The sequence below is a fragment of the Topomyia yanbarensis genome, chromosome 2, assembly GCF_030247195.1.
Source record: "Topomyia yanbarensis strain Yona2022 chromosome 2, ASM3024719v1, whole genome shotgun sequence".
Classification (NCBI taxonomy): Eukaryota; Metazoa; Arthropoda; class Insecta; order Diptera; family Culicidae; genus Topomyia; species Topomyia yanbarensis.
In genome coordinates, this window is record NC_080671.1 from 407,583,391 (window position 1) to 407,610,688 (window position 27,298).

The following is a 27,298-nucleotide window of genomic DNA, read 5'->3' on the forward strand; positions in this document are numbered from 1 at the left end:
ACAACTAGTGACAAAAATATCTAAAATCGTGACAAAGATCCTGAAATAATGATCATGAATTGCTCTATTCATGACTAAAATATCACGATAACATGAACAGAAGTTACAAAAATCGCGACTAAGATCATGAAATCATGAACACAAATCACACAACTCTTGACAAAAATATTTAAAATCGTGACAAAGATCCTGAAATCATGAACATGAATCACTCTGCTCATGACTAAAATATCACGATAACGTGAATAGAAATTACGGGCATCGCGACTAAGATCTTGAAACCATGAACTTTGATCCTGCTAAAGTCATAAGCATTCACAAGAATCGCGAATAAGCTCTTGAAATCATGAACAACGTTTGACTGTCGACTATGTATTCCCAAATCGTGAACAAGAATCACGACAAAAACTAAACATGTACAGGGAACAACAACAGTAACCCAGCCAAACATTCTAATGTAACGCCATGTACGTATTCGGGGCGAACTGGTTTTAGAAAACACAAATAGTTTCATGAATATGAGGTTTATTATTCATAATTTCAGCAAGTTGGTCACGGTTTTCGTAAATCGTTCAGTTCACGAAATCGTGACCTTTCATTCATGAATTTATGAACGGATTTTTTTCCATGCATATAAACCAATTTAATAGTAATACTCCGATGGTTCAAAAAATGGACATAAAATTACCAAACTTTTTTCCCATTTTTTTCCAAACTTTTTTTCCCAATTTTTTTCAAATGGCTGTAGTCTAAAAACGACAAATCCTACAAAAAAAATGTTGTAGGAGTGGTTTTCACAAAATTACTCAAATTTTCGAATAAAAATTTTGAAAAAAATCTTCATTGACTTCTATACTAACAAAAATCGATTTTAAAAATTTAAAGTCATCTCAGAAGCCATTTTCCCAGCTGCTAGTTGCCTGATACATGCAAAAAGTATCAGTAACGAATTTGGTACATATTTATAACAAACTTGAATGAAGACTGGAAGATTGGAAGATCGGAAGATTGGAAGATTGGAAGACTAAAAGACTGGAAGACTGTAAGACTGGAAGACAAGAAGACTGGAAGACTTGAAGACTGCAGTTCATTTATTCCTCTCAAAACTGATAAATTTTATGAAACAATTGACACTTTTCTAAAACAAATTTTATGTCTGATGGAGCAGCAGCACAATACAAAAATAAGAAAAACTTTGCAAACTTGTGTAGATTCCAGTCAAAGTATGAGTTAAGGTTGGAGAGAGAATGGGCCAAAATCGAAAACAAAAAAAAGCAGTTTTTTCCACACCGAGTGTTAGATCTTCATAAAAATCAATCAACTTATGTAAAATGTTGATACAGTACTGCTGATTGATTTTTATGAAGATCTAACACTCGGTGTGGAAAAAACTCCTTTTTTCGTTTTTGATTTTTGCCGATTCTCTCTCCAACCTTAATTGCAGAATGGCATTTTGTTGCAGCATCCCATTGAAAAGGACTCTTTGATGCTATTGCTGGCACTCTCAAGTGAATGACAAAAGAGCTAGTCTTGTTCGCGACTATGGAAATACCATAACAAGTCCCCAAAAGTTAGATAACAGTTGAACAAACTGATAAAAATATCACAAAGTTAATTGATCTGCTACATATTCACTGAACAGCACAACAAAATGTCAGAAGAACTCTAAGAGCTGTATAATAACGCCAAAACAATATCTGGAACTCAAAAATTCCACAGTTTTGTGCCTATTCCTGGGGGCAAAATGGAGATGAAAAGGTTTTCTAATTCAGAACCAAAAATATTTTCCTTGTATAGAAATAATATAAAATAGCATGCATGAAGATAGTTTTAAGACAAATTAAAATATAGAAATAAATAATTATGTAAAATTCAATACATAATTTTGGGGGAATTATTTATTTCTTTGATTCTTCCTCAGCACTAAAAAAGAAAATAAAAAAGTAATAATGGAATATTTGTTTAACGACATAAACTCTTTAAAATGGGTTTCTTGATTAAGGGGTTACATACCATTTAGTGATAAAAATGTCAAGAAAGTTTGAATTTACGTAATGAAAAAAAGGAATGATTTAATTACATCAAATTTATAATATTTTGGTAGTACATTTTTCAGTAAAATAAACAAGCATAAGTTTATAAAAATAAATGGATAACTGGCGAAGTTATGGCTTTTTCCCCGAAACCCTTTTTTATTTAAGAGATTTGCGGTGATCACGATTTTTTATTAGTATATGAGTATTCCTCGTACCTTAACGATTAGTTCAATAAATAATAATTTTTTCCTGCAATCGAGAACATTTTTAGTAAAAAATCGATGTTTTAAGCTCTAAAAATTGTATTAAAAAATTCTTATCCATGAAACAAAAATTTATGAATAAAAAAGGAATTAATTACGATCAATTGAAAAAAATTAAGAAAATTGATTGAGTAGTTTTTCGGCAATCGTGATCACGGAAAAACCATTTTTAGTAAAACGTCATTTCGAGAAAATCGAGCTTAAAATTTCAAATTACCACTGCTCTTGGTAGACGAAGCGCTGTAACTTTCGATCTATTTCTTGGATCTTTATAAAAATTTGGGAAACCATTCGCAAGGAGTTGTACTTTCAGATAATGTAATCAAAAAATTTCGATTTCATGAAAATTGAAAAACCCCTTAATAAAAATATGCTTAATTGCTAAATTAGACAATATCTTCTCACAAACTGAGCTTTATTGGATTCTGAGATGATTATGACTTTCATTGGTGTAGTTTTCGATAAAAATACACTGAAGAAAAAAAAATTCAGTTTGGACAAGGAAAAGTTTTTTTTTCAAATAACATTTTTTCTCAAAAGTGGCCAACTTGAATTTTTGACGGTAGGTAGGGAACATAATTATCTATCTTGGAACAAAATTTCATCCAAATCAAAAATGTTTTTTTTGTAAATCGAATTTAAATTTTTAAAATCGATTTTTTTCAATATAGGAGTCAATGAATATTTTTTTCAATATTTTTATTTGAAAATTTGACTAATTTTGTGAAAATCACTCTTATAACATTTTTTTGTAGGATTTGTCATTTTTAGATTATATCCATTTGAAAAAAATTGGGAAAAAAAAGTTTGGCCCTTTTCAAAAGACAGTCTAGATCATTTTTGGAAAAACACTTTGGCTTTTTGTGACAAAGTCTTCATGTACAGAAAGTTTCATTAGAATCTGTTTCCAGTTTTATAGCACACTACAAGTGCACCATAAAACCTTAATTGCTGCTAGGGTAGTGCTCAAGTGAGAGCAAGGATGTGAAGTAAACAGATCGGAAAACTAGAAGTGGCAGGGTCATTAGAATAGGCTTAATATCGTACGGGCTTAATCTTTGTCTTCTGTTAATGAGGGTAGAGCTTAGGCAGTATAACTACGAATCACCCGAGTTCACTAACATGTGTCCTGGTATCGATAGACGTGTCCATCTTTACCGTGACAACCGACCTTAACTATTAGGATTTTCGAGAAACGAACCATATCCATTTTTCGTTCGTTTCTCGAAAATCATAATAGTTAACATCACCATTTTAATGATTCAGAAGGTTAACTTTTAGATAAATTAGTTTTAAAGATTACTTAGCTTCATTAACAGAAACAAGTGAGGACACCATTGAATAGGAAATTTTCTTAACTTACCAATGGAACTAAAAGATTTTAAATACAAAGTACTGTTTTTGAATTAGATCTATTTAAAGACGAACTAGTTATTGACAGAAAAAGTTAGCTAACTCTGTAACGGTTGAGATTTGATGGTACGTCTAGAACGATTTTTCCCCCAATATGATCTTTCTTCCCCCTAGAGAGATTCTTAACCATGAACCAAACACACTGTATACACTAGCCAATAAGTCTCATGGTGTCATAATTGGGGGGGAGGGGGTGAGTGAGATGGGGAACTCGCTTGTTTACTTCATCTGATTTAAAAGTTACCACAAATAGTCAAACGCCTCACATACAGGACATAAAAACGCCCACGCGATCATACACATTAATATTGAAACGCTTGTGGCCTTCGCGGTAATACAAATCTCATCTCACGCATGCAAACATGCGCACCCACGGTCCGTCGATCCAAACAATATGTTAGCACTTATGAATTTTTAAACGCGGTATCAAGTGTGATTATACCAACTTTTGATCCTAGCAACCAAGGCCCATGCCTTCAGTTTTCGTCTATAAAAAACAAGCTCATATCTACTAGGTATTGAAGTGTACGCAATAGCGAAACAAAACATGCATCCAAGGAATAGATTAACAAAGAAGGCTTCTGGGAGCATTAGATAACTGTATAATAACAGCTCTTAAGGTAACATTAAAACAATATTTAGACTCTTTTGTATGTTTTGTTTTATATCCAGTTCAAAATATCCACCATTTTGCTCAATACAGAAGTTTCATCTTCTTTTCATATCCTTTTCGAGATTTACGTAGCATTTTTTTCTCGCGCGTTGTTTTCAACAATAAATATTCTTTCTTTAAGCTGCTCGAGAGTATACATTTGGACGGAATAAACCTCTTCTTTGATATACCCCCGTAGGAATAAGTCTATCGGAGTACAATAGAGGCTTTAAGGAGCCACAGAATAGACCCAAACAGCCCAGTTCCCCAGCGATCTTGAACGGCAGCATTGAAATTTTTAACAACATTCGTCTAGCCCGATCTTGCTGGAAGATCAATTGGTGCCTCCTTTCGAATGCAACATCTTTCAGCAAGTTGCGAAACTCGCTCCTTCAAAACTCCAAATACTTCATCGCGTTCAGAATCCTTTACATAAAGTATGGACTGACAAGCTGTCGCTCAACTATACCTGTCCAAACGTTCACCGATAGCTGAAACTGCGGCTCAGTTTCAGTTTCCCACGTGTGTTCATTATGAGTGTTGAATGAACTTGCCTGCATAAACGTGCATTCATCAGACCAAAGAATTTGCTTGAGGAATTGAGTATCTGCTTCCACCTTTGTGTTCAGTAGTTTGGAAAGGGAAAACTGTTTCGTTTTGTCACTTTCCAGTAGTTGCTGTACTTGGAGGACATGGAACAGGTGCCTATTTTCATGGTTCCATACACTATGCATTCCTACGCGACAAACATACTGGCCGTTATTCTCATTGTGCTCCTCCACTGAGGAGAAAATTGGATAAAACCATATTTGTACGTTGAGGGCACAAACCAATAACTAAAATAATTATGGAATTAGCGTTTCGACTTGTCGCATCAGAATACTACAGGAACTCTTCCATTTCGGGCGTCAATAACCTCCGGGATATAGGTATATTAGGGCACTATGGCTGGATACTTCAGTAATTCCTTTCAAGAGTTAAACGGTACAATCAAACTCATGGTTTGCCCAAACATGTAAAAACGCATACGAATATGCTAACGCTTACATAACCGAACGAATTTATACACGCGAAGTTACTTACACACGACACTCAGAAGCCCACGCGATCAATCCGTAAACATACAAAGGCTCGATTCCGGCGCGATAATGCACGTTATTGCGATCATCCACACAATACGACGCCCGTGCTCTCACAAATATGAAAACGCCTCGGTGATTAAGTGAACATTTTAACGACTACGAATTTATAAACGCGGTCTAAAGTGCGATAACACAAAGGCATGCTCCCGCGCAATCATGAATCGGTCACAGCCGTAAACCGGTAAGCTCTCACTTTTAGCATCTTAGGTCCATGCCTTCATTTGGACCATTCACAAAAAGTGGCGCTCATATTTAAGGTGACATTGCCGAGAACTCTAGTAATATGCGGGAACTTACTCATTTCTAACATCTGAATCGTGCATTCAAACTTAAATATCAAACTCGTCTGCATGAACATTCAAGATGCTTGAGAATAGGCAAATGACACACACTAGCACACGCGACATACAAACATCCACACGATCAAATACATTAAATGCAAACGCTTGAGTCCTTCGCGATCATTCACTCGTAAACAAAAATGAAAAAGCGCTGGTGATTAAGTGAACGTTTCAGGCTCCAATAATCCAGCTACAGCTCCAAAAAAAAAAAACAAAAAATAAATCTTTTTTCTGCTTGCACGCTGTACATATTGATACAAACTCGAAGCAGTGTATGTAACATTTCGATATCGGCACAGCTTCGAACTTCCTTCTTTTACTATCGGACTGTAGGCACTATCAATTGCTTCTTATCTTGAAAAGTCACACTAGCCGTTAGTAAGGCATGAATGCGAATACCATTCATGAATGCGTCCGATAAGACAACACTCCATTCATCCAGCATACATATTTACATATAATTATGTACCAACATCTGCTTGTAGTTGTAGTAGAAGCGCGCGTTCGTCGAGTTGACACACAATAGCCTTATCGTAGCTTAAAAATAACGACTTCGCCACTTAAAACAGTATGCACACAAACATTCTGGTATATGTGATTGTTATTGATTAAACACCAACCTGCAGTTCGGTTGCAAATCATCAATAGAATATGTAGACCAAAACATAAAACGTACTTATCAGCGGTAGCCAACGAGTGGAACTATTTAATAATACATTTTTTAACGAAGAAAATTGAAATGAACTATACGATGATTGTGTTTCAACGCCGAACTGAGTGCTCCGATGTGATAATGAGGGATGAATGCTTCACAGCAAATTGGAATAATTATAATGATTGGTTCTTGTTTGTTTTATCCATTTCAGCCAAGGACGTTATATTAACGTCCTACTCATGTATAGTTGGCCGCAGAAATGGCCAAACCGAACAACTCGTCATGTATAGGTTTTGTAATTAATTTATTTATTTTTATTAGTAAGTATATTGGTTATTTGTGATACTCTTGCAAAGGGTAATTTTTCCTGTCTTCACTTTCAGATTTAATTTTAAGTAGTAATGCACAGCGAAGACCGTTTACTAGTAATAGGTGTAAGTATGTCTTAAACTTATCAAAACTAACCGACAAATTTGGCATTCATATCAAATCTTTTCACACACCATTTTGGCTATCAAAAACACTAACCGCACTGCACGCGTTCACAATTGTGTTAATCATTTTGTGTTCCACTCATATCTTTCAACATTCATATCATCACGCGATAAGTTTCGTCCACAATGAAGACATTCCCCTCGCTGCAAAAGCACTACTTCCCACATACGAAGTTTATGATCGTTCAAACAGAATTGCCGCCACCGGTTAGCAGCAGTTCCGCTGCCAGTGTTCAACGAGGCGATCAACAACCACCGTCCGGCGATGATCAGTCGGGCGAAGTGTACCGACGGGAGCGCGGCGAAGAGGACGAGGAACCGGATGATACTATTGATAACTTTCAGCGACCGGGCATGATTAACAATCACATCAATTATAACAAGTATAATTCGATTTTTATGAGTTCGAATCCGAAGCGGATAGCTTCGTCAGAGGAGGAAACCGAGCATTTGGGATCTGGAAGACGATCGTTCGCGGTTTATCGTCATCATGGAGGTGGTTTGATTTCGGATTGATTACGCATGGCAGAAGGGTCTAGAATTGGTTTATCTAATGACACCAGAAAGAGCTACGAAACGCTTACAAGTGTCGCTTTGTTAAGTGATTTGGAGGTGTCTCAGCATATTATAAACGTTTACACTATTTTGGTACCGAAACTTCAAGCAAAAGAGCTGGGCATGTTGGAGACGCACGTGCCACTCAAGAAAAAAATAATCGGTTTTATATGTTTCTTCCAAAACTAATTATTTTCTGAGAACTTTTGGCTATAGCTTATTGTAAAAAATGAACTATTAGACGGACAAGATTTGTTGAAGAACATCCCCATTTCAGTACCAAAATAGCGGAACCTTCCAAGCATCCCGTTACACTCAAATGGATTTTGTTTCCAGGTGAAGGAATTATGACCCAAGTGTTAGAACACAAACGACTCGCTAATTTTGTAGCATAACCTAAGCCGTGACCCCAAAACCACCGGCATACTTCTCAATTAGCACATGAAGTCGAATTGCATCATCGTTTTTCTCAGACCATTTCAAGCCGTTCCAAAAAAAAGCAAACAAATTCCACCAAACCAGCGTCAAACATCATCTAATCTAAACACATTTCCATCAGTTAGACTTGTGATCTAATGTGCGAATGGTGAAGTCACAACTTGGCCGCGGATTCACCCGCCCTATCTCCTCATCGAACGAAAATAAATTTGTTATAGTCAGCCGCACAAGTCAGTCGCAGTCCAGAGGCCTACAAAAAAGCCAAACTGCAGCCAACCTGAGGACGGTTAGGTTCTTGATAGCATCATAGCACCGTTGAAGCCGCCATACCTAGAAACAAGTGGAACCGAACAAGTTTCTGTCAACGCTTCAAGGTGGCGGGTTCTGGCCGATTCCGGCTCTAACAATAACGTTTGACATTAATCCGACTCTTCCCGCTTCCATTTCGATATAACATCTAATTTCGATTCAAATCATGTGTGACAGCCGCATATGAGAAACGAAACTCTCATATGCTAATGATAATTTTAGACTCGCATGTATGTTTACAGATGAGGTTTCCTTCTCACACTTATTTCATCTTCGCTTCGCATAAAGTAGCTTCCAACGCATATTCATGTCTTTAGTTTCGGCTTAGTGGCCTAGTGGTAGACTTGTGGCTATATACCCACCATCGGGCATCGGTTTATATTTGTACTAAAAACATCTTGACCATGTTTTCTCCACTTTTCTCTCTCTTTCCCGTACCTGCCTACGCTGCCTGCCTGTGTCTGACCGGGCGTGAGTGTAGTAGCAAGTAGGCCCGTCCATCGTGTTCATCCGTGCGAGCAGAGCAGTTGTTACCCAGCGACGGGTAACCTGCTGATCGGCCGTGAGAACCGGCTGTACGCATCGTCAACGTGCGGTACGGAGCGACCCGAGCGCTACTGCATCGTGTCCCATCTGGAGGAGAAGAAATGCTTCCTCTGCGATACACGGCCCGAGACGGCCAACATCCCGATGAAGAACCATCGGGTTGGGCAGATCATCTACAAGAACCAGCCCGGGTAAGTTTACTTCCGTAGCTAATCGTGTGCACTACTAACTCACATGTGGACGACTGAAATTGAAAGTCGAAAGAGTAGATCCTGCTCCGTTATTCTATTCGAGTGTGAAGACAAAAACTTTAAGTGTAAAACGTGGACGAAGGTTCCCTAGAACGATTTAGGCAGTTTTCTTGCCTTTCTCGTGTAGTTTTATACTATTTTCTCATCAGGGAGAACAAAAATTTTTAAATCCATTTTGTTAATCTTGGGGAGAAGTGTATCTTAGTGCATATTGCATAGAATTGTTAAGCCGAACCATGTATTTTTTAACCATTTACATTTACTTTATTGGTTTCCATTTGTATAGGTACATTTTTTTTATTCAATTCGTTTATTTGATAAGGCACGTTTGCGTTAGCTTAAAGGTGCCAATTTTGTTTTGTTTTACATTTTAAATTACTTAAAACTAGGGGATTACACATTGATTTTTTTAAAATGAAATTAATGCGTTTTTATAGCTATCTTATATATCTACACAAGGGGATAATATGATTTTCGTAGGATTAGGGGGGTCATTTAGTTTTTATGGCAAAATGGTTTGACATTTTTATCAGTGAGATTATTGGATCAAATAATGTTTAACTAAGGGGGACAATTTTTACGACTATCTTAAAAGTAGGAATGACTAGAGGGCATGAATGAATTTTGTAAAGATTCATAATTAGAGTTATTTTTAGTGGGTAGTAGAGTAGGGCATTTTCAACGAGATTATATAATATAATAGTTAAAGATTACTGGGTAGGGAAAGTTATGAAACTTAGAGCCATAGTACTCAAGTGAGAGTAAGGATGTGAAGTAAACAGATCGGAAAGTAAAGGTGGCAGAGTCATTAGAACAGGCTTAATATCGTACGGGCTTAATCTTTGCTTTCTGTTAATGAGGGTCGAGCTTAGGCAGAATAACTACGAAACACCCGAGTTCACTAACATGTGTCCTGATAAAGGTAGACGTATCTATCTTTACCCTGACAACCGGCCGGTGTAGGGGTAGGGGTGTAGGGGTATTTCTTCTGGGTATAAGAGTCAGGGGAGGGAGCGTAGACAAAGATGGCAGGAAGAGAAAATTATTTCAGCTTCAGGCATCGGGAGATCAACGGATGGATTACAAACTCAGGTGGTCTTCATCAGGAAGAATCATGTGCTGGGATTTGTATATTGATGGCTTTCACAAAGGTGTGTATAAGGGACATATAGAGGACATTGCGGCTTGCCAGCACATCTCGAACCGGGACGTTGATTGGTCTTCCTCGGGCCCGCAGGGTATCCATTAGCTGAGACCTGGCGGAAATGTACTCGATGCACGCCCAGACAATGTGCTCGATGTCGTGATAGCCGTCGCCATAAGCGCAGATACCACTATCCACGAGCCCAATACGCCAGAGATGTGCATCCAGCGTGTAATGGTTTGCCATGAGTCGGGACATCACACGAATGAAGTCACGACCCACATCCATCCCCTTGAACCAAGGTTTCGTCGATACCTTAGGGAATATCGAATGTAGCCACCTTCCTAGCTCCCCACTGCTCCACGAAGTTTGCCAACTTTCGAGGGTTCTCTGATGAGTGATACTGAAAAATTCGCTGAAGCAGATTGGTCTTTCTTAAACGTCACCTTCTAAGGTACCCACCTTAGCTAATGAGTCCACCTTCTCATTGCCCGGAATGGAGCAATGAGAAGGGGCCCATACGAAGGTAATCTGGAAAGAGTTGTCAGATAAAGCACTCAGTAGCTCCCATATTTTCCCCAAAAAATACGAGGAGTGCTTTCCATGTTTCATCGAGCGAATAGCGTCAATGGAACTGAGGCTATCCGAAACGATGAAGTAATGGCCTGCGGGTAATGTTTCAATGACTCCAAGGGTATACTGAATGGCAGCTAGTTCTGCGGCGTAAACTGAAGCAGGGTCACTGAGTTTGTAGGAGGCGGTGAACTTTTGATTGAAAATACCGAAGCCAGTGAACCCTTCGAGGTTTGATCCCTCAGTATAAAACATCTTAGAACAGTCGACTTCTCGGAATTTATTATAAAAAATGTTTGCAACCACTTGTGGGCGTATGTGGTCCGGAATTCCACAAATCTCGTCTTTCATGGATGTGTCGAAGAAAACAGTAGATTCAGAAGTATTTATGAAATGCACACGGTTGGGATTGTAAGAAGAAGGGTTAATATTCTGTGCCATGTAGTCAAAGTACAGGGACATGAAACGGGTCTGAGAATTGAGCGCAACAAGCGTTTCGAAATTTTCAATCACCACCGGGTTCAAAATATCGAATGATATGAGAGTTCCCAAAATCGATTTTTCAACGGGAGAACGCCCGACAGCACTTCAAGACTCATCGTATGTGTCGAGTGCAGGCACCCTAAGGCGATACGCAAACAACGATACTAAATTCTTTCGAGTTTGATGAAATGTACACTGATAATATGAATTCGTAAATATAACGAAATCGAGCATGCAATGCACGAATTCATTCATCGTTTTCTGCAACGAAGTATTTTCGTGCATTGTAAATAGTAGGTTTCGTTCATTTCATGAACAAGAATAGTCGCTTGCTGAACGAAAGCTTTTGTAAATTTTACACATTTAATGTACACTGCACGAATGTTATCGTTGATAACGACATTATTTTTCGTCAATTAAACGAAATGTTATGTTTATTTGAATAAACGTTTGTGTATATTACGGACGATTTCATTGCTCACACGAATTTATTTCGTTCATCTTAGAAAACTTTGCGTATTTATTAGCCTGTTGTTGTTTTCAGTCGATCTTTTGGGATCGATGTTTGACAACATCGATTTTTTTTTATTTAAAAAAAATCGATGTGGCCAATCGATTTTATTGTGGTACGAAGAAATGGCCAGTTGATGAACGAAAGCTTTCGTAAATTTTACTTATTTAGTTTACGTTGCACGAATGTTATCGTTGTTAATGACATTTTGTTTCGTGAATGAAACGAAATGTTTCGTTTATTTTAATAAACGTTTATGTACATTTCGAACAATTTCATTGCTCACACGAATTTATTTCGTTAATCTTAGGAAAGTTTTCGTATTCATTAGCATATTCATTTTTCAATGCATAAGTTAAGATCGATGTTTAACAACGGCGATTTTTTTTAACTAACTAAAAGGATCGATCTGGCAAAATCGATTTTATTTCAACCTGCTCACCTCTATTGGGGACTAGAAAGATTGTGGTGTGAAGTAATGGCCGCATGATGAACCATAGTTTTCGTAAATTTTACGTATTTAGTGTACATTGCCAGGTTGTTAACGACATTATTTTTCGTGAATGAAACGAAATGATTCGTTTATTTCCTTAAACGTTTATGTATATGATTAACGATTTTGTTGCTCGCACGAATTTATTTCGTTTATGTTAGAAAGGTTTTCGTATTTATCAGCATATTATTGTTTTCAGTCGATCTTATGGGATCGATGCTTCATAACATCGATTTTTTTTCAATTTAAAGAAAGTGATGTGGCCAAATCGATTTTATCGTGGTACGAAGAAATGGCCGGTTGATGAACGAAAGTTTTCGTAAATTTTATTTGCTTAGTTTATATTGCACGAATGTAATCGTTGATAACGACATTATTTTTCGTGAATGAAACGAAACGATTCGTTTATTTCAATAAATGTTTATGTATATGATGAACGATTTCGTTGGTCGTTCGAATGCATTTCGTTTATTTTAGAAAAGTTTTCAATATACATAATATTTATGTATATTACAAACGATTTCGTTGGTCGCATTCGATCTTTTAGGATCGATGTTTGACAGCACCAATTTTTTAGATCTCGCAAATTCGATTCTACTTCAACCTGCTCATCATTGTTGAGGACTAGAAAGATTGCGGTGTGAAGAAATGGCCGCTTGATGAACGAAAGTTTTCGTAAATTCAACTTATTTAGTGTACAGTGCACGAATGTTATCGTTGATAACAACATCATTTTTCGTGAACGAAAAGTTTCGTTTATTTTAATAAACATTTATGTATGTTACGAACGATTTCGTTGGTCGCACGAATTCTTTTCGTTCATCCTAGAAAAATTTTCGTATTCATTATCGTTTCATTTTTTCATTCGATTTTTTGGGATTGATGTTTGACAACACCGTTTTTTAATTAAAGAAATAGATCCGGCTTAAACGATTTTATTGTGGTATGTAGAAATGGCCGCTTGATGAACGAAAGTTTTCGTAAATTTTACTTATTTAGTGTACATTGCACGAATGACGTCGTTTAAAACGACATTATTTTTTGTGAATGAAACGAAATGTTTTGTTTATTTTATTAAATGTGTGTGTATATTACGAACAATCTCGTTGATCGCACGAATTCATTTCGTTCATATAAGAGAATTTTTCGTATTTAATAGCATATTATTTTGACATTGCTCCTGCAGAGAAAAACTCAAACTTATTCATACAAATCCAACGAGCAGTTCGCGATGGCTCAACTGAATCCGTACTGCTCCGGATTCTGGATCAAATGGAAGCGAAAGAGGTTCAGGAAATCTTCCTGAATCCGGCGGACACGGATATGGCTACTAAATAGTCAGACCTAGACCGTCGTGATGATCAACAATTATCTGACGTATAGCGACAATGACTCCATATTCTATTTCTATTGAAGCTCCTTTGACGTTGACGGTTTGACGAATGGTGCTCGTAAATATTATAAAGACTTTCGTATATACCAGCGAACAATTCGTTTGCCTAATGAAGCCATTTCGTAATAAGCCAACGAAAGTCGTTTCGTGGTTTTCACGAAAAACTCGTAATAAAAAATAAAAGTGTTTCAATAGAACTACGAACGATTCATTGTATGTTCGAAAAATTCGAATATTTTATGAAAATTTTCTGTACGAAACTAATTCGAAAGCAGAACAACCTAATTAGGTCTCCTGGGTGGGCACCCCACCATGTTCCGGTTATTGTACGAAAAAAGTTGATCCTTTGCTGGCATTTCTGTTTCAGATACCGAATATGGCATCCCCAAGTACCTTTCGAGTCGAATCAGACCCCTAGATATTTTACTGTGAAGACCTGAGCGATAGTTTGACCCATTAATGGAAGCTGTAGTTGTACTGGTTCACGCTTTTTACAAAAAAGACAACTAGCTCAGTTTTCTCCGTGGAGAATTCGATGTCCAGCGTAGTAGCCCATGCAGACAAATTGTCCAAGGTATTCTGTAATGGTCCTTGTAGATCGACAGCTTTGGGTCCCGTAACAGACACCACGCCATCGTCTGCAAGTTGCCTTAACGTGCAGGAATTGTCAAGACATTCATCAATGTCGTTGACATAGAAATTGTATAACAGGGGGCTTAGACATGAGCCCTGGGAAAGGCCCATGTGATGTCGATAAGTCACCATGCGAAAAATGCATGTGCTTTTCCGACAACAAGTTTAGTAAAAAGTTGTTTAAAGTCGCTGAAAGACCATACTGTTGCAGCTTCTCTGAAAGAATGTTGATCGAAACTGAATCAAAAGCCCCCTTAATATCTAGGAACACTGATGCCATCTGGTCTTTGCTAGCATAGACCATTTGAATTTCGGTTGAGAGCAACGCAAGACAATCGTTCGTCCCTTTGCCTTTACGAAAGCCAAATTGTGTATCTGACAGTAAGACATTTATTTCGATCCAATTGACGAGGCGGAATAGGATCATTTTCTCGAAAAACTTCCGCATACAGGACAACACTGCGATCGGATGATACGAATTGTGGTCGGAGGCTGGTTTCCCTGGTTGTTGGCAACCCAGTCCAGCGATGACATTACGGTACAGCAGAAACACGATTAGCCCCTTGGATCATCAGTACATGCAAAACTTCAAACCAGTAAAACGTCATATATGACACCTACATCAGACAGAGTCAGAAGTTCGAGGCAAACGTGATTAGAAGCAGTAGTAGTTCAGTTGATTAAAAACCATAATTTTTCATCAGTTTCGGAATAAAATTAAAATTATTGTAAGTCATTTGAATTATATTTAAACACACCTAGGTACAAATTAAAATGTTACATACAGATACGATCAGAACACACAATAGCACTGTTTCGGTAGGACGAATTACACAAGAAGACTTTTACTGTAAGTAACCTAAAAATTAAAACCTAGAGAAGAACTCACAACGAATTAAAATTTCAGCTTAAAGCTTACTCCAACAATAAACCCGAGTTTGCTAAAAGGAGAAGTCCGAACCGTCCTTCGTTACCGTAACAGATCTTTAAGAGTAAAATAAAAACCCACGTGCCGGGTCGAAGAAACGCTCGCCAGATCTACAAAATGGCGGAATCATCGACCGTCGCTCGGAATTGCAGATTGTGCAACCAGCCGGATGAGGTCGACAGTCAAATGGTGCAGTGCGATGGATGCCAGGGATGGTGTCATTTCACGTGTGCCGGAGTCGACGACAGCATAGCTAACGAGAGCAGAGCATATTTCTGCAGTTTCTGTCCACCACCGCACCCTCGATCCACAGCCCCATCATCGACCGCTAGTGCAAAACTGCGGCTAGAGATGCAGCGCTTGTCGGAAGAAAAAGAGCTACGTGAAAAGATGCTACTAGAGAAGGAAACTCAGGAAAAAGAAATGCAGGAAAAAGCTATGCGTTTGGAAAAGGAGAGGAGAGATAAGACAATCGCGGAAATGTTGAATTTAGAGAAGGAATTTATTGCTAAGAAATACGAGCTACTGCAGGCACGGTTGGATGAAGAAGATGACGACAGAAGTGTGCGCAGCCATCAAAGCGCCGGCCAGAGTGTTAACAAGGTACGAGAGTGGATGAACATGCAGCCAGTAGTGACCCTGAATTCCAATCCTGGGACAATTAACCCCACTGGACTCACGTCACGCACGGCTATGAAGACCCCACATTCGCAGTTATTGGCCACGACTAACAAGATCGGTGGTGACGCTCGCGTGTCCTTCCCATCCGTAACGCAAACCGTCGAGAATTTTCGCATGAACTATTCCGGAACACATTACGTCGATTTAATCTCACCCGTTACGACATCCCGTTGCAACTTACCTCCGAATACATTAGCAACGTCTCCGATGATGCAACCGACACATCAATCAACACCACGTTCTCTTCTGTCTAATGAGAACAATTTCGTTCCAGTTCCAATACGGTCCACCGATTTCAACTTATTTAGCGGAAACGTTTATCCAAGAAGCGTCGGTTGCAATCTAAATCCGACAGCTGTATACTCAACTAGTAACCGACTCTCAGATAATGTCGGGTTCGGGGAAAGACAGCGTATAGGTTTCAAGCAGAGTTTCATCACTCCAGATTCTAATCTTATACCGCCCAGTGGGCATACGTTGTCGAACACGGTTAATTATGATCCGCGCCCTTATATTAGTAATGGACATTATGCAGCCCATACATTTGAGAGCACGGCGCAAAATGTACCCTTTTCATTATCCACATACACACCGGGTATAAATCGCGTGGCACTCGATATACCACAGTATCGTCCACCAGTGGTGAGCGTATCTAGCTATCAGACTCCCATATTTTCAGTTCAGCCACCTGCAAATGAGACTTCACTGTTCCCACAAGGGCCAAATGCGCAACAGTTAGCAGCCCGTCACGTTGTATCTAAAGAACTTCCAATATTTTCGGGAAATCCAGCAGAATGGCCGCTGTTTTGGAGCAGTTATACAACGTCCACGCAGATGTGCGGATATACGGACGCAGAAAACCTGATGCGGTTACAGAGGAGTATCAAAGGCGATGCGAAAAAGGCAGTAAGTTGTTTTTTACTACACCCATCGACTGTCTCGGAGGTGATGAATACTTTGCGGACCTTGTATGGTCGTCCTGATGCCATTATTAGTACACTGTTGAACGAAGTTAGAAGCACACCAGCTCCAAAACCAGACAAGCTAGAAACGCTTATTAATTTCGGTTTAGTAGTGAGAAATCTGTGTGCCCATCTTGTGACTACCGGGCAGGAAATGCATTTGGCAAACCCAATTTTGTTGCAGGAGCTCGTGGAAAAACTTCCAGCCAACATAAAATTGGATTGGGCGATGCATAAGCAGAAAACGTTATTAGCGGACCTTCGCGCTTTCGCAGATTACATGAACGTGATAATCACTGCGGCCAGTAGCGTAACGACAATTGTTGAACCCAGTGTACAGAGAAGCGATCGTCAGAAAGGTAAAGCTATCATGAATCCTCACGTGTCGGAATGCGCAACACGCTTTGAGTCACGAAACGCTGGCGAGTTAAGAACATCAGAGCATAGAATTGAACGGCCTTGTGCAGTTTGTAATTCGGTGGGTCATAAGCCGAAGGACTGTGACAGATTCAAAAGAATGGATCTAGTAGATCGGTGGGAGAAAGCAATTGAAGTTAATTTATGTAAACGATGTCTGTATCCACATGGAAGATGGCCGTGCAAAGCTACAGTATGCGGATTAAACGGATGTCAACAACGACACCATAAATTTCTCCATCCGGGAAACCCTGCTGCATCCGGTCATAACCGTCCAAATCCCACCTCGGGAACAATAGGCGTTCATCAATATTTGCATCAACGAACACTTTTTCGGATAATTCCAGTGTTACTGCACGCGAACGGAAAGTCTGTTCAAACCTTTGCTTTCCTTGACAGTGGTTCAGATTCTACGTTGCTAGAGAAGAACATCGCAGACCAGTTAGGTGTAACAGGTCCGGTGTTACCGCTTTGCATGCAATGGACTAATGGGGTAAAACGTGTTGAAGAGGAATCCCAGAGACTACAACTAGCCATTTCGGGAACGGATTCGGAGAAACGATTTGTCTTGAAAGGAGTGCATACCGTGAAAAGCCTTGACTTACCACGACAGTCGATGCGATTTCAGGAGTTAGTGCACAAATTTCCGTACCTTCGAGGATTACCTATAAGGAGCTATGATGAGGCAGCACCCGGAATACTTATTGGACTAGATCACACCAATATGATGACGTCACTTAAGGAAAGAGAAGGTAGAATGGATGAACCAGTAGCAGCTAAAACCCGGCTTGGATGGGTATTGTTTGGGAACTCTGGTACGCCCGACGACGTTTGTTCTAATCGTGTGATCCATGTTTGCACACAGTCAGCCGACCACGAACTTCACGAGTTGGTGAAAGGATTCTTTAGCGTAGAAAGTGCGGGGGTGTCATCACCGAATGCGTTAGACTCGACAGAAGACAGGCGTGCCAGAAATATTCTGGAGACCACTACAACCCGTACACCGGATGGCAGATTCCAAACAGGACTCTTGTGGAGATACGATCAGGTAGAATTCCCCAACAGCAGACCTATGGCAGAACGCCGTTTGTTCTGTCTGGAAAAGCGACTGTCCAAAAGCCCAGAACTGTATGCTAAAGTGAAACAGCAGATTACGGACTACCAAGCAAAGGGATACACTCACCTAGCCACGGAGAGAGAGCTTCTAGGGACAGACCCCAAACGGGCATGGTATCTGCCATTAGGGGTAGTAGTCAACGCAAAGAAACCTGAAAAGGTGCGTGTAGTGTGGGATGCGGCAGCTGTAGTGCAAGGCGTTTCGTTGAATGCAGTTCTACTGAAAGGGCCGGATCTGATGACACCACTGTCCGCTGTGCTCAGCCGGTATCGGCAGAAAGAGGTGGCCATTAGCGGTGACATACGCGAGATGTTCCACCAAGTGCTAATTCGACCAGAGGACCGTCAAGCACAGCGCTTCTTGTGGCGGGATCATCCATCACTGCCAATACAGGTGTTTATTATGGATGTAGCTACCTTCGGCTCCACTTGTTCCCCATGTTCACTACAATTCGTGAAAAATCGTAACGCTGAGGAGAATGCAAACGAGTTTCCAGTGGCTGCCGAGGCAGTAGTAAAAAATCACTACGTTGATGATTATTTGGACAGCGTAGATACGGTCGACGAAGCGGTGCAATTGGTAAAAGATGTCAGAACAGTCCATGCTAAAGGAGGATTCGAAATAAGGAATTGGTTGTCGAATTCATCGGATGTCCTGAAGCAAATAGGCGAGCGTGATTCAACAATGGCAAAAAGCTTCGTGATGGACAAAAGTAGCAGCGTGGAGCGCGTGTTGGGAATGACTTGGCTACCGAAGGAGGATGTATTTTCCTATTCAATCATTCTACGTGATGGTTTGCAGAAACTGTTGACTGAAGACGTGGTTCCAACTAAGCGTGAAGCTTTGAGCCTGGTCATGAGCGTTTTCGATCCGTTGGGATTTGTAGCTGTTCTTCTAATTCATGGGAAGGTATTTCTACAAGATGTGTGGAGAGCTGGTATCGAATGGGACGATAAAATCCCAGCTGAGATGTTTTCCCGTTGGCATTTGTGGATCCAGTTGTTACGTCAACTCGAAGAGGTGAAAATTCCACGATGTTATTTCAAAGGATACAATTCGCACACATATGATAGTCTAGAATTGCATATTTTCGTTGATGCCAGCGAATCCGCATATGCTGCGGCTTCTTACTTTAGAGTGATAGACCGTGGAGTGGTGCGGTGTACTCTCGTCGCTGCGAAAACCAAAGTGGCGCCTCTGAAGCCGCTTTCCATACCTCGCTTAGAGCTTCAAGCAGCAGTCTTGGGGACGCGTCTTATGAAAACCGTTGTCGCTAATCACACACTGCCGATTACGCGAAGGGTTCTGTGGACCGACTCAAGTACGGTGCTGTCCTGGTTAAGATCAGATCCTAGGCGACGAACCCAGTTTGTCGCTTTCAGAGTCGGTGAAATATTGGAAGAGACTGACGTCAACGAGTGGCGATGGGTACCGTCGAAGTGGAATGTAGCGGACGATGCCACTAAATGGGGTAAAGGACCAAACGTGCTCGACTCGAGCAGATGGTTTATAGGACCAACCTTTCTCTATGAAAGTGAGGAGCACTGGCCACTATACGTAGTTCCGGTATCTGAAAATCAAGAAGAGTTACGACCAGCCTACGTTAACTCTCATATCGCCGTGAATCAAGTGGTACAGTTTCAGCGCTTCTCAAAATGGGAACGATTGACACGTGCGATCGCCTTCGTGCGTCGTTTCTATGACAACTGCCAAAGAAAAAGACGACAAGAACCAACATATACCACAGATGTATTGACGCGCGAAGAGCTGAGAGTGGCTGAATACACAATCTGGAGACTAGTGCAAGCAGAGGCTTATCCGGATGAATTTTCGTTACTTCAACAAAACAAGAACGGTCAGACAGTTCAGAAGATTAAGAAAGGCAGCAGGATTTATAAACTATCTCCACTTCTCGGAGAAGGTGGTATCGTGCGCATGGAAAGACGCATGCGCGAAGCAAGTTGGGCTTCCGAAGATATGAAATGTCCGATAATACTGCCAAAGGAAAGCATCGTCACTTACCTATTGATTGATTGGTATCATCGTAAGTTCCAACACGCAAATGGAGAGACCGTCGTGAATGAGATCACCCAGAAGTATTACATCCCTGCCTTGCGAGTTGCGGTTCGAAAAACTGTTGGCCGTTGTAACTGGTGCAAAGTTTACAAGGCGAGACCACAAATGCCACGAATGGGTCCACTTCCAGCAGTACGGGTAACACCATATATCCGTCCATTTTCGTTTGTAGGGTTGGATTATTTCGGACCACTCTCTGTCCGAGTCGGACGCAGCAAAGTTAAACGGTGGGTAGCACTCTTCACATGCCTGACAATTCGGGCTGTCCATTTAGAGGTGGCCCATAGTCTATCAACCGAATCCTGCAAGATGGCAATTCGTAGATTTGTTGCGCGCCGAGGTGCCCCATTAGAGATATACTCTGATCAAGGAACAAATTTTCAAGGAGCGAACCGCGAGCTCACGCGGGAGATTCATGCAATCAATAGCTCATTAGCAGGAACGTTCACGAATGCTTCCACTCAATGGAAGTTTAATCCCCCGTACGCTCCCCACATGGGAGGAGCATGGGAGCGACTCGTACGCTCTGTTAAGGCTGCGCTAGCCTCGCTTCCCATAGCCAGAAACCCAGACGAGGAAGTTTTGAAGACGGTAATAATCGAAGCAGAATCGATAGTAAACACACGCCCGTTAACCTACATTCCACTTGAAAATGTGACAGAGGAGGCACTTACCCCAAATCACTTCCTGTTACTCAGTTCAAGCGGGGTGAGTCAACCAACAACGATCCCAGTGGACTCGCGTCTGGCGTTGCGGTCAAATTGGAAGCTTGCTCAGGCAATGTTGGATCGATTTTGGACACGCTGGATTCAAGAATACCTTCCGGTCATTACAAGACAGACAAAGTGGTTCGGGGAAGCAAAGCAAATAAACGTTGGTGACTTGGTGCTAATTGTGAACGAGAACGTCAGACACAGCTGGATCAGAGGAAGGATTCTACGCGTGTATCCTGGGCGAGATGGTCGAGTACGGAAGGCGGACGTACACACTTCAACGGGGATTCTTCAACGACCGGCAACAATGCTCGCTGCCCTGGATGTTCGAGGAGTCAATGAATGTACAGCTGAAGAAACTTCGAGCAATACAGGCGGGGGCATGTTGGCAACCCAGTCCAGCGATGACATTACGGTACAGCAGAAACACGATTAGCCCCTTGGATCATCAGTACATGCAAAACTTCAAACCAGTAAAACGTCATATATGACACCTACATCAGACAGAGTCAGAAGTTCGAGGCAAACGTGATTAGAAGCAGTAGTAGTTCAGTTGATTAAAAACCATAATTTTTCATCAGTTTCGGAATAAAATTAAAATTATTGTAAGTCATTTGAATTATATTTAAACACACCTAGGTACAAATTAAAATGTTACATACAGATACGATCAGAACACACAATAGCACTGTTTCGGTAGGACGAATTACACAAGAAGACTTTTACTGTAAGTAACCTAAAAATTAAAACCTAGAGAAGAACTCACAACGAATTAAAATTTCAGCTTAAAGCTTACTCCAACAATAAACCCGAGTTTGCTAAAAGGAGAAGTCCGAACCGTCCTTCGTTACCGTAACACTGGTTTTTGGATGGCGATGACCTTCACTTGTCTCCAATCGAGTGGGACAATGTTAGCCTCAAGAAACTTATTAAATAAGTTCAACAAGCGTCTCTTGGCAGAGTTTGGTAGATTCTTCAACAAGTTGAATTTGATTCTGTCTGGCCCTGGAGCTTTATTGTTACACGACAAGAGAGCAAGTGAGAACTCCACCATCGAAAAAGGTTCGCGCTATCGTGAGGGGACGCGGCGCGGCGCGGTAAATCTTCTATGCCGGGGCAGAATCCGGACAAACCTTCTTGGCGAAATCGAATATCCAACGGTTTGAATATTCTGCACTCTCGTTAGTACTGTTTCGGTTTCGCAAACGCCGGGCCGTGCCCCAAAGAAGTCTCCTAAAACTAGTCGCGGTGCTGGCAGGGATTCTAAGATGTCTTGTAGCCGTCGGTGCCCAACCGCGGTGTTGGGGGGAATATATATGGAAGCTATGCAATGGCCTTTGCCTTTACTTGACAAGCGACAACTTCAATACCTGTTATCGAGGGAGGGTTAATTCTGTAGAAGGAATAGCACTTTTTGATCCCCAAAAGCACTCCTCCATAGAGGGTGTCTCGATCCATGCGAATAATATTAAAGTCGTGAAAGTTGAGATCTATATCGAAAGTTAACCAAGTTTCACATAATGCAAATGCATCGCAACTAGAATTATTTATTAAAATTTTGAAGGAATCGATTTTCGGGATGATACTTCTGCAATTCCACTGTAGAACAGTGATCAAATCCGTGACCTCGTTCGATGAGTTAGCCATCGAAGGATACAATCGCTGAGAGGAGGGGCCATTTAGCAGTCAACTGCTTCAAAAATGTTCTCGCTGTAGAGAGAAAAGCTAACATAAGACTTTTAATAGGATCAGTAATATTGGCACCCTAGTAGATGTTCCTTCTTGTGGGTCACCAGCCTCGCCCTCGTTAGGAGGCAAGTGAGCATAGATGTTTGTTGAGGATGGTGGCGTAGCTTTCTTTAGCATTTCTGCCAAAGAATGTTTGGATCGTCCCGTAAGGCGTTTATCCGCGCGTAGTTTGTACGCGGGACATGCCGAGATATAATGCAGACGCTCTGCACAGTAAGGACACTTTTCGGCTTTCTTACTGCACGAATCATCTAGATGATTCTCCCCGCATTTTCCACAGCGGGCCTTATTGCTACAATAGGTGGCTGTGTGACCCAATTTTTTACACTTTGTGCTATTCATGACCCGCGGTATAAACAGACGCACAGCAGACGAAACTTGTGCATGAGGACGTAATTTGGCAAAGCGGTACCAGCGAAGGTCACCCGATAAGAGTTTGATTGGGGGTACGTTTTTGAACCATCCCCCGCAACTACTACTGAGTGCAAACGCTTGCACTCAAGTATTTTCACCTGCTGAAGTAAGCGGTCTCTAAAACGGCCAACCCCGTACTTCAGCAGATCCTCGCACGTCCAACTCTCATCGGTGACGACGCCTTCGGATTGTACTTTTACAGCTGGAATATACACGGTATAATCCCGCGTACAGTGCTCACAGCAAGCAATATCGTTTGCCTGCTTTGAGTTGGCTAGCAACACCCTTATCTTGACCGAGCGGACCTTTGAAATTACGGTCACAGCCGAAAACCGTTCTGTCAGGTCTTTAGAAATCTGAAGAAGAAAGAAGACCACAAATGGACCAAAGAGAGTTCTGGATAGCATTTGGGCCGGGCAGGAGCCTTAGAAGTTGAACCCGATTCAACTTCCATTTGACCATCCGGAGAGGGAACCATAGAAAACGTCAACGCACGGGATCAGCGCCCGCTCAGACGGAAGAAAGCAATAAATGTGTTACAAAAGACAAAAACCACTTAGCTTTAAACTGGTATCCAACAACGAACCGATCCAGCTTATACAGCTGGTTATTGTTCAATCCTCACACGCGAACAAAAGACTGAGGACCGAACCGAACTGGCAAAATAACCTTGAATGCGGATTAGCACTATTCTTTATCGCCACACACAGCACTACGGACTAGAAAAAAACAACCTCTGTCTCTCGAAAACGAATGTATAGGTACATTTACATGTAATGGGTCTTTCGAGTGGTGCAGATATGATTTTTTCTTTAACTTTGAGAATCCTTGCGTATTTTGTTTGTTTTTGGTTATGATGCATTTGTTATAGACTTGCCAAATGGGACAGAATTTGTTTGTTTTTAGAACCATGTTTCGATTTCGCTGGTCTCATCTACCTGATCAGAATTTCTTTTCTTGCGGGACATTAAACTTGACTAGTTGTCCACTAGCATGTCAAGCAAACCAATCACATAATTACGCCGACAACGGAAAGTGAACTACAAAAATGGAACCGGATGCTCAATACCTTAAGCACTTTATTTAAGAATACACGTCTACATCCTGTGTTCTATTGTGCATTGAAGTGTACGCAATGGCGAGACAAAACATGGATCCAAGGTTTAGATTAACAAAGAAGGTTTCTGGGAGCATTAGATAATTGTGTAATAACAGCTCTTAAGGTAACATTAAAGCAATACTTAAACTCTTGTATGTTTTGTTTTATATCCAGTTCAAAATATCCGCCATTTTGCTCAATACAGATGTTTAATCTTCTTTTCATATCCTTTTCAAGGTCAACGTATCAATTTTTCTCGCACGTTGTTTGCAGCAACAATTATTCTTTCCTGAAGCTTCTCAAGAGTATGTATTTGGACGGAATTAAGCTCTTTTTTGAAGTATCTCCTTGGGAAAAAGCCCATCCGAGTTAAATAGGCACTTTAAAGGGCCACAGAATAGACCCAAACATCCCAATCCCCCAGCGATCTTGAAAGGTAGCATTGGGAAAAAATTGTTAACAACATTCGTCTAGCCTGATCTTGCTGGAAGATCAATTGGTAGCTCCTTCCGAATGGAACATCTTTCAGCAAGTTGCGAAACTCGCTCCTTAAAAACTCCAAATACTTCGTTGCGTTCAGAATCTTTTACATAAAGTATGGACTGACAACCTGTCGCTCAACTATACCTGCCCAAATGTTCAGCGACAATTGAAACTGCGGGTTAGTTTCAGCTTCCCACGTGTGGTCATTATGAGTGTTGAATAAACCTGCCTGCATAATCGTGCATTCATCAGACCAAAGAATTCCACCTTTGTGTTCAATAGTCTGGAATCGTTTCGTTTTGTCACTTTCCAGTAGTTGCTGTACTTGGAGGATATGGAACGGGTGCCTGTTTACACTATACTTTTGTACGGGACAAACATGCGGGCCGTTATTCTCATCGTGCTTGTTTTTGAATCTTAGAATCCTCTCTTCCATACACCAATTTTCTTTCATTGAGAAGAAAATTAGGTAAAACCATATTTGTACGTAGAGGGCACCAATAACTAAAATAATCATGGAATTTGCGTTTCGCATCAGAATCCTACACGAGCTCTTCCATTTCGGGCGTCAATAATTTCCGAGATTTGTTAACTTGACGTGACAGGAACAACGTCCCTTCTCGAAAGGAGCGCGCCGCGGCGGTTGGTCGATGTCTGCATCAAAAAGATTTTAAATAAAATCAATACCTTAAATTTATCCGTACTTATGTTCTCATTTTGGTAAATGGAAGGCGGGGAATCTGCGACTTATAATCCTGGTGAGCTATTGTTAAATTAGTTATGGACATGCGTTTCGAGCTCGTCTCATCTTAGTGACAGGAGTAACATAGCGTTGGATTGACGCTAGCTCCAAACACGGAAACGCTGTTTGTGTTTCTGAGCAAACCCCTAGTCTTGCGTGATGTCCCTTAAGAAAAGGAGTAGAGGAAAAATTTAGGAAAAAACTATTTTTACTCCTGTCACTAAGTTAGTGTCGGATTCTGATAAGAGAGACGCAACATGTATCTTCATAACTAATTTAGTCATAGGTATGGGGCACAGAGCAAACGTTTTTTTAGAGCAACGAAAATTCAAAAAACGCAAGGAGAATAGTCTACCGAAATTGATGCACCTAGGTGACGGAACAAAAATGTAAACTTTTTTCTCAGAACTTCTGAAGCGTTTTCGATGATCGTATCCCAACAACTGAGGAATCAAGACTGGCCCTGTACTCAATTCCAAGGGATGTTTTAGATTTTGATGTGTTTGACGTTTCTACAGCGATGGTTAAAACGGCGTTTAAAAAGATAAAGATCTTTCCGCATATTGCTCGCTCGCGCTAATGTATCATAGCAGCACTGCAAGTACGAGAAGAAAAGACAATTCAAATCTATCTAATGTCCCAGCTGCTGAATGATCGTTTTGACTATCGTGAGCGTTCGTAATGTTTTTAAAAGGGTTGAAAGTGTTCTGAATGGTAGTACTTGATTTATATTGCAATCAAGTTGCATAGATTTTAATAAATATATTGTTAATAATATTAAGCATAATTTATATTCGCATCTAATTTTCTATATTTTTGGCTTAGTTGCAGTGTACGAGATGCAAACCATTGATCATAAAGTCCATCGCACCATTATGGTTCCTTCATAAAAACACTGTAATTTCCACCATTTTTAAGAATTGATCGAAAATATTCTGTGTCCTATTCACCTACTAGCGGATTTGGGGAGCTTGTAACATAATATCTATCTATACGTGTATACCATACCAGGCCCGTGCGCAGAAAATTCTCAAGGGGACGGTTTCGATTTTTTATGTTTCTTCTAAAAGAAAGGTTAGAAACTTTGAAGATTTCTTTCGAGGACCGAATCTTGGGTACCAATCGATTCAGCGCAATAAATTGGGTAAATGTCTGTTATCGAGATGGAATCTTCAACAGACACCGCTGCCTGCTGGTTCGTAGTTGTGTCGTATTGCTATCGACTAAACCTAAACCTCTTGTTTCCCGCAATCCTCATCCATCCGGGGCAACCGTAAGGTACTACTTCAGTAGGGCTTGTGCTCTTTTCTATTTTGTGTTATTCATTCATGTTTATTCCATTGCTGCTTTTTCTTGCTTGTAATCCAGGAATTAGAATATATTGGTAGTCAGGGATTTGTGCCTTGCCGTGTCTTCCTTCCTGAGCGGAAGGAAAGAAGAAGGAGGAAGTAGAATTGGAAGGGTGGGAAAAATAACAGCACAAAAACAAACAGCGGGTAAGTTAAACCGAAGACTTAGGGTTCGTCGCGGTGCGGATGTGGGCGGTAAATGGATTGTCCGCACCGCAACCGCAAAAAAATATCAAAACCGCA

The 27,298-nt window shown here is 40.6% G+C and overlaps 1 protein-coding gene across 5 annotated transcripts in view; it reads left to right on the plus strand.

Moving 5' to 3' along the window:
• LOC131685038 (laminin subunit beta-1) overlaps window positions 1-27,298 on the plus strand; it is a 72,418-nt gene that overhangs the window by 16,856 nt on the left and 28,264 nt on the right. For all 5 annotated transcript variants that reach the window (XM_058968397.1, XM_058968398.1, XM_058968395.1 and 2 more), the window contains exons 3-5: window positions 6,714-6,822; window positions 6,886-6,936; window positions 8,780-9,035. In XM_058968397.1, the coding sequence (XP_058824380.1) occupies window positions 6,762-6,822; window positions 6,886-6,936; window positions 8,780-9,035 (368 nt within the window). In that variant the 5' untranslated portion in view covers window positions 6,714-6,761. The remainder of the gene's footprint in view (window positions 1-6,713; window positions 6,823-6,885; window positions 6,937-8,779; window positions 9,036-27,298) is intronic.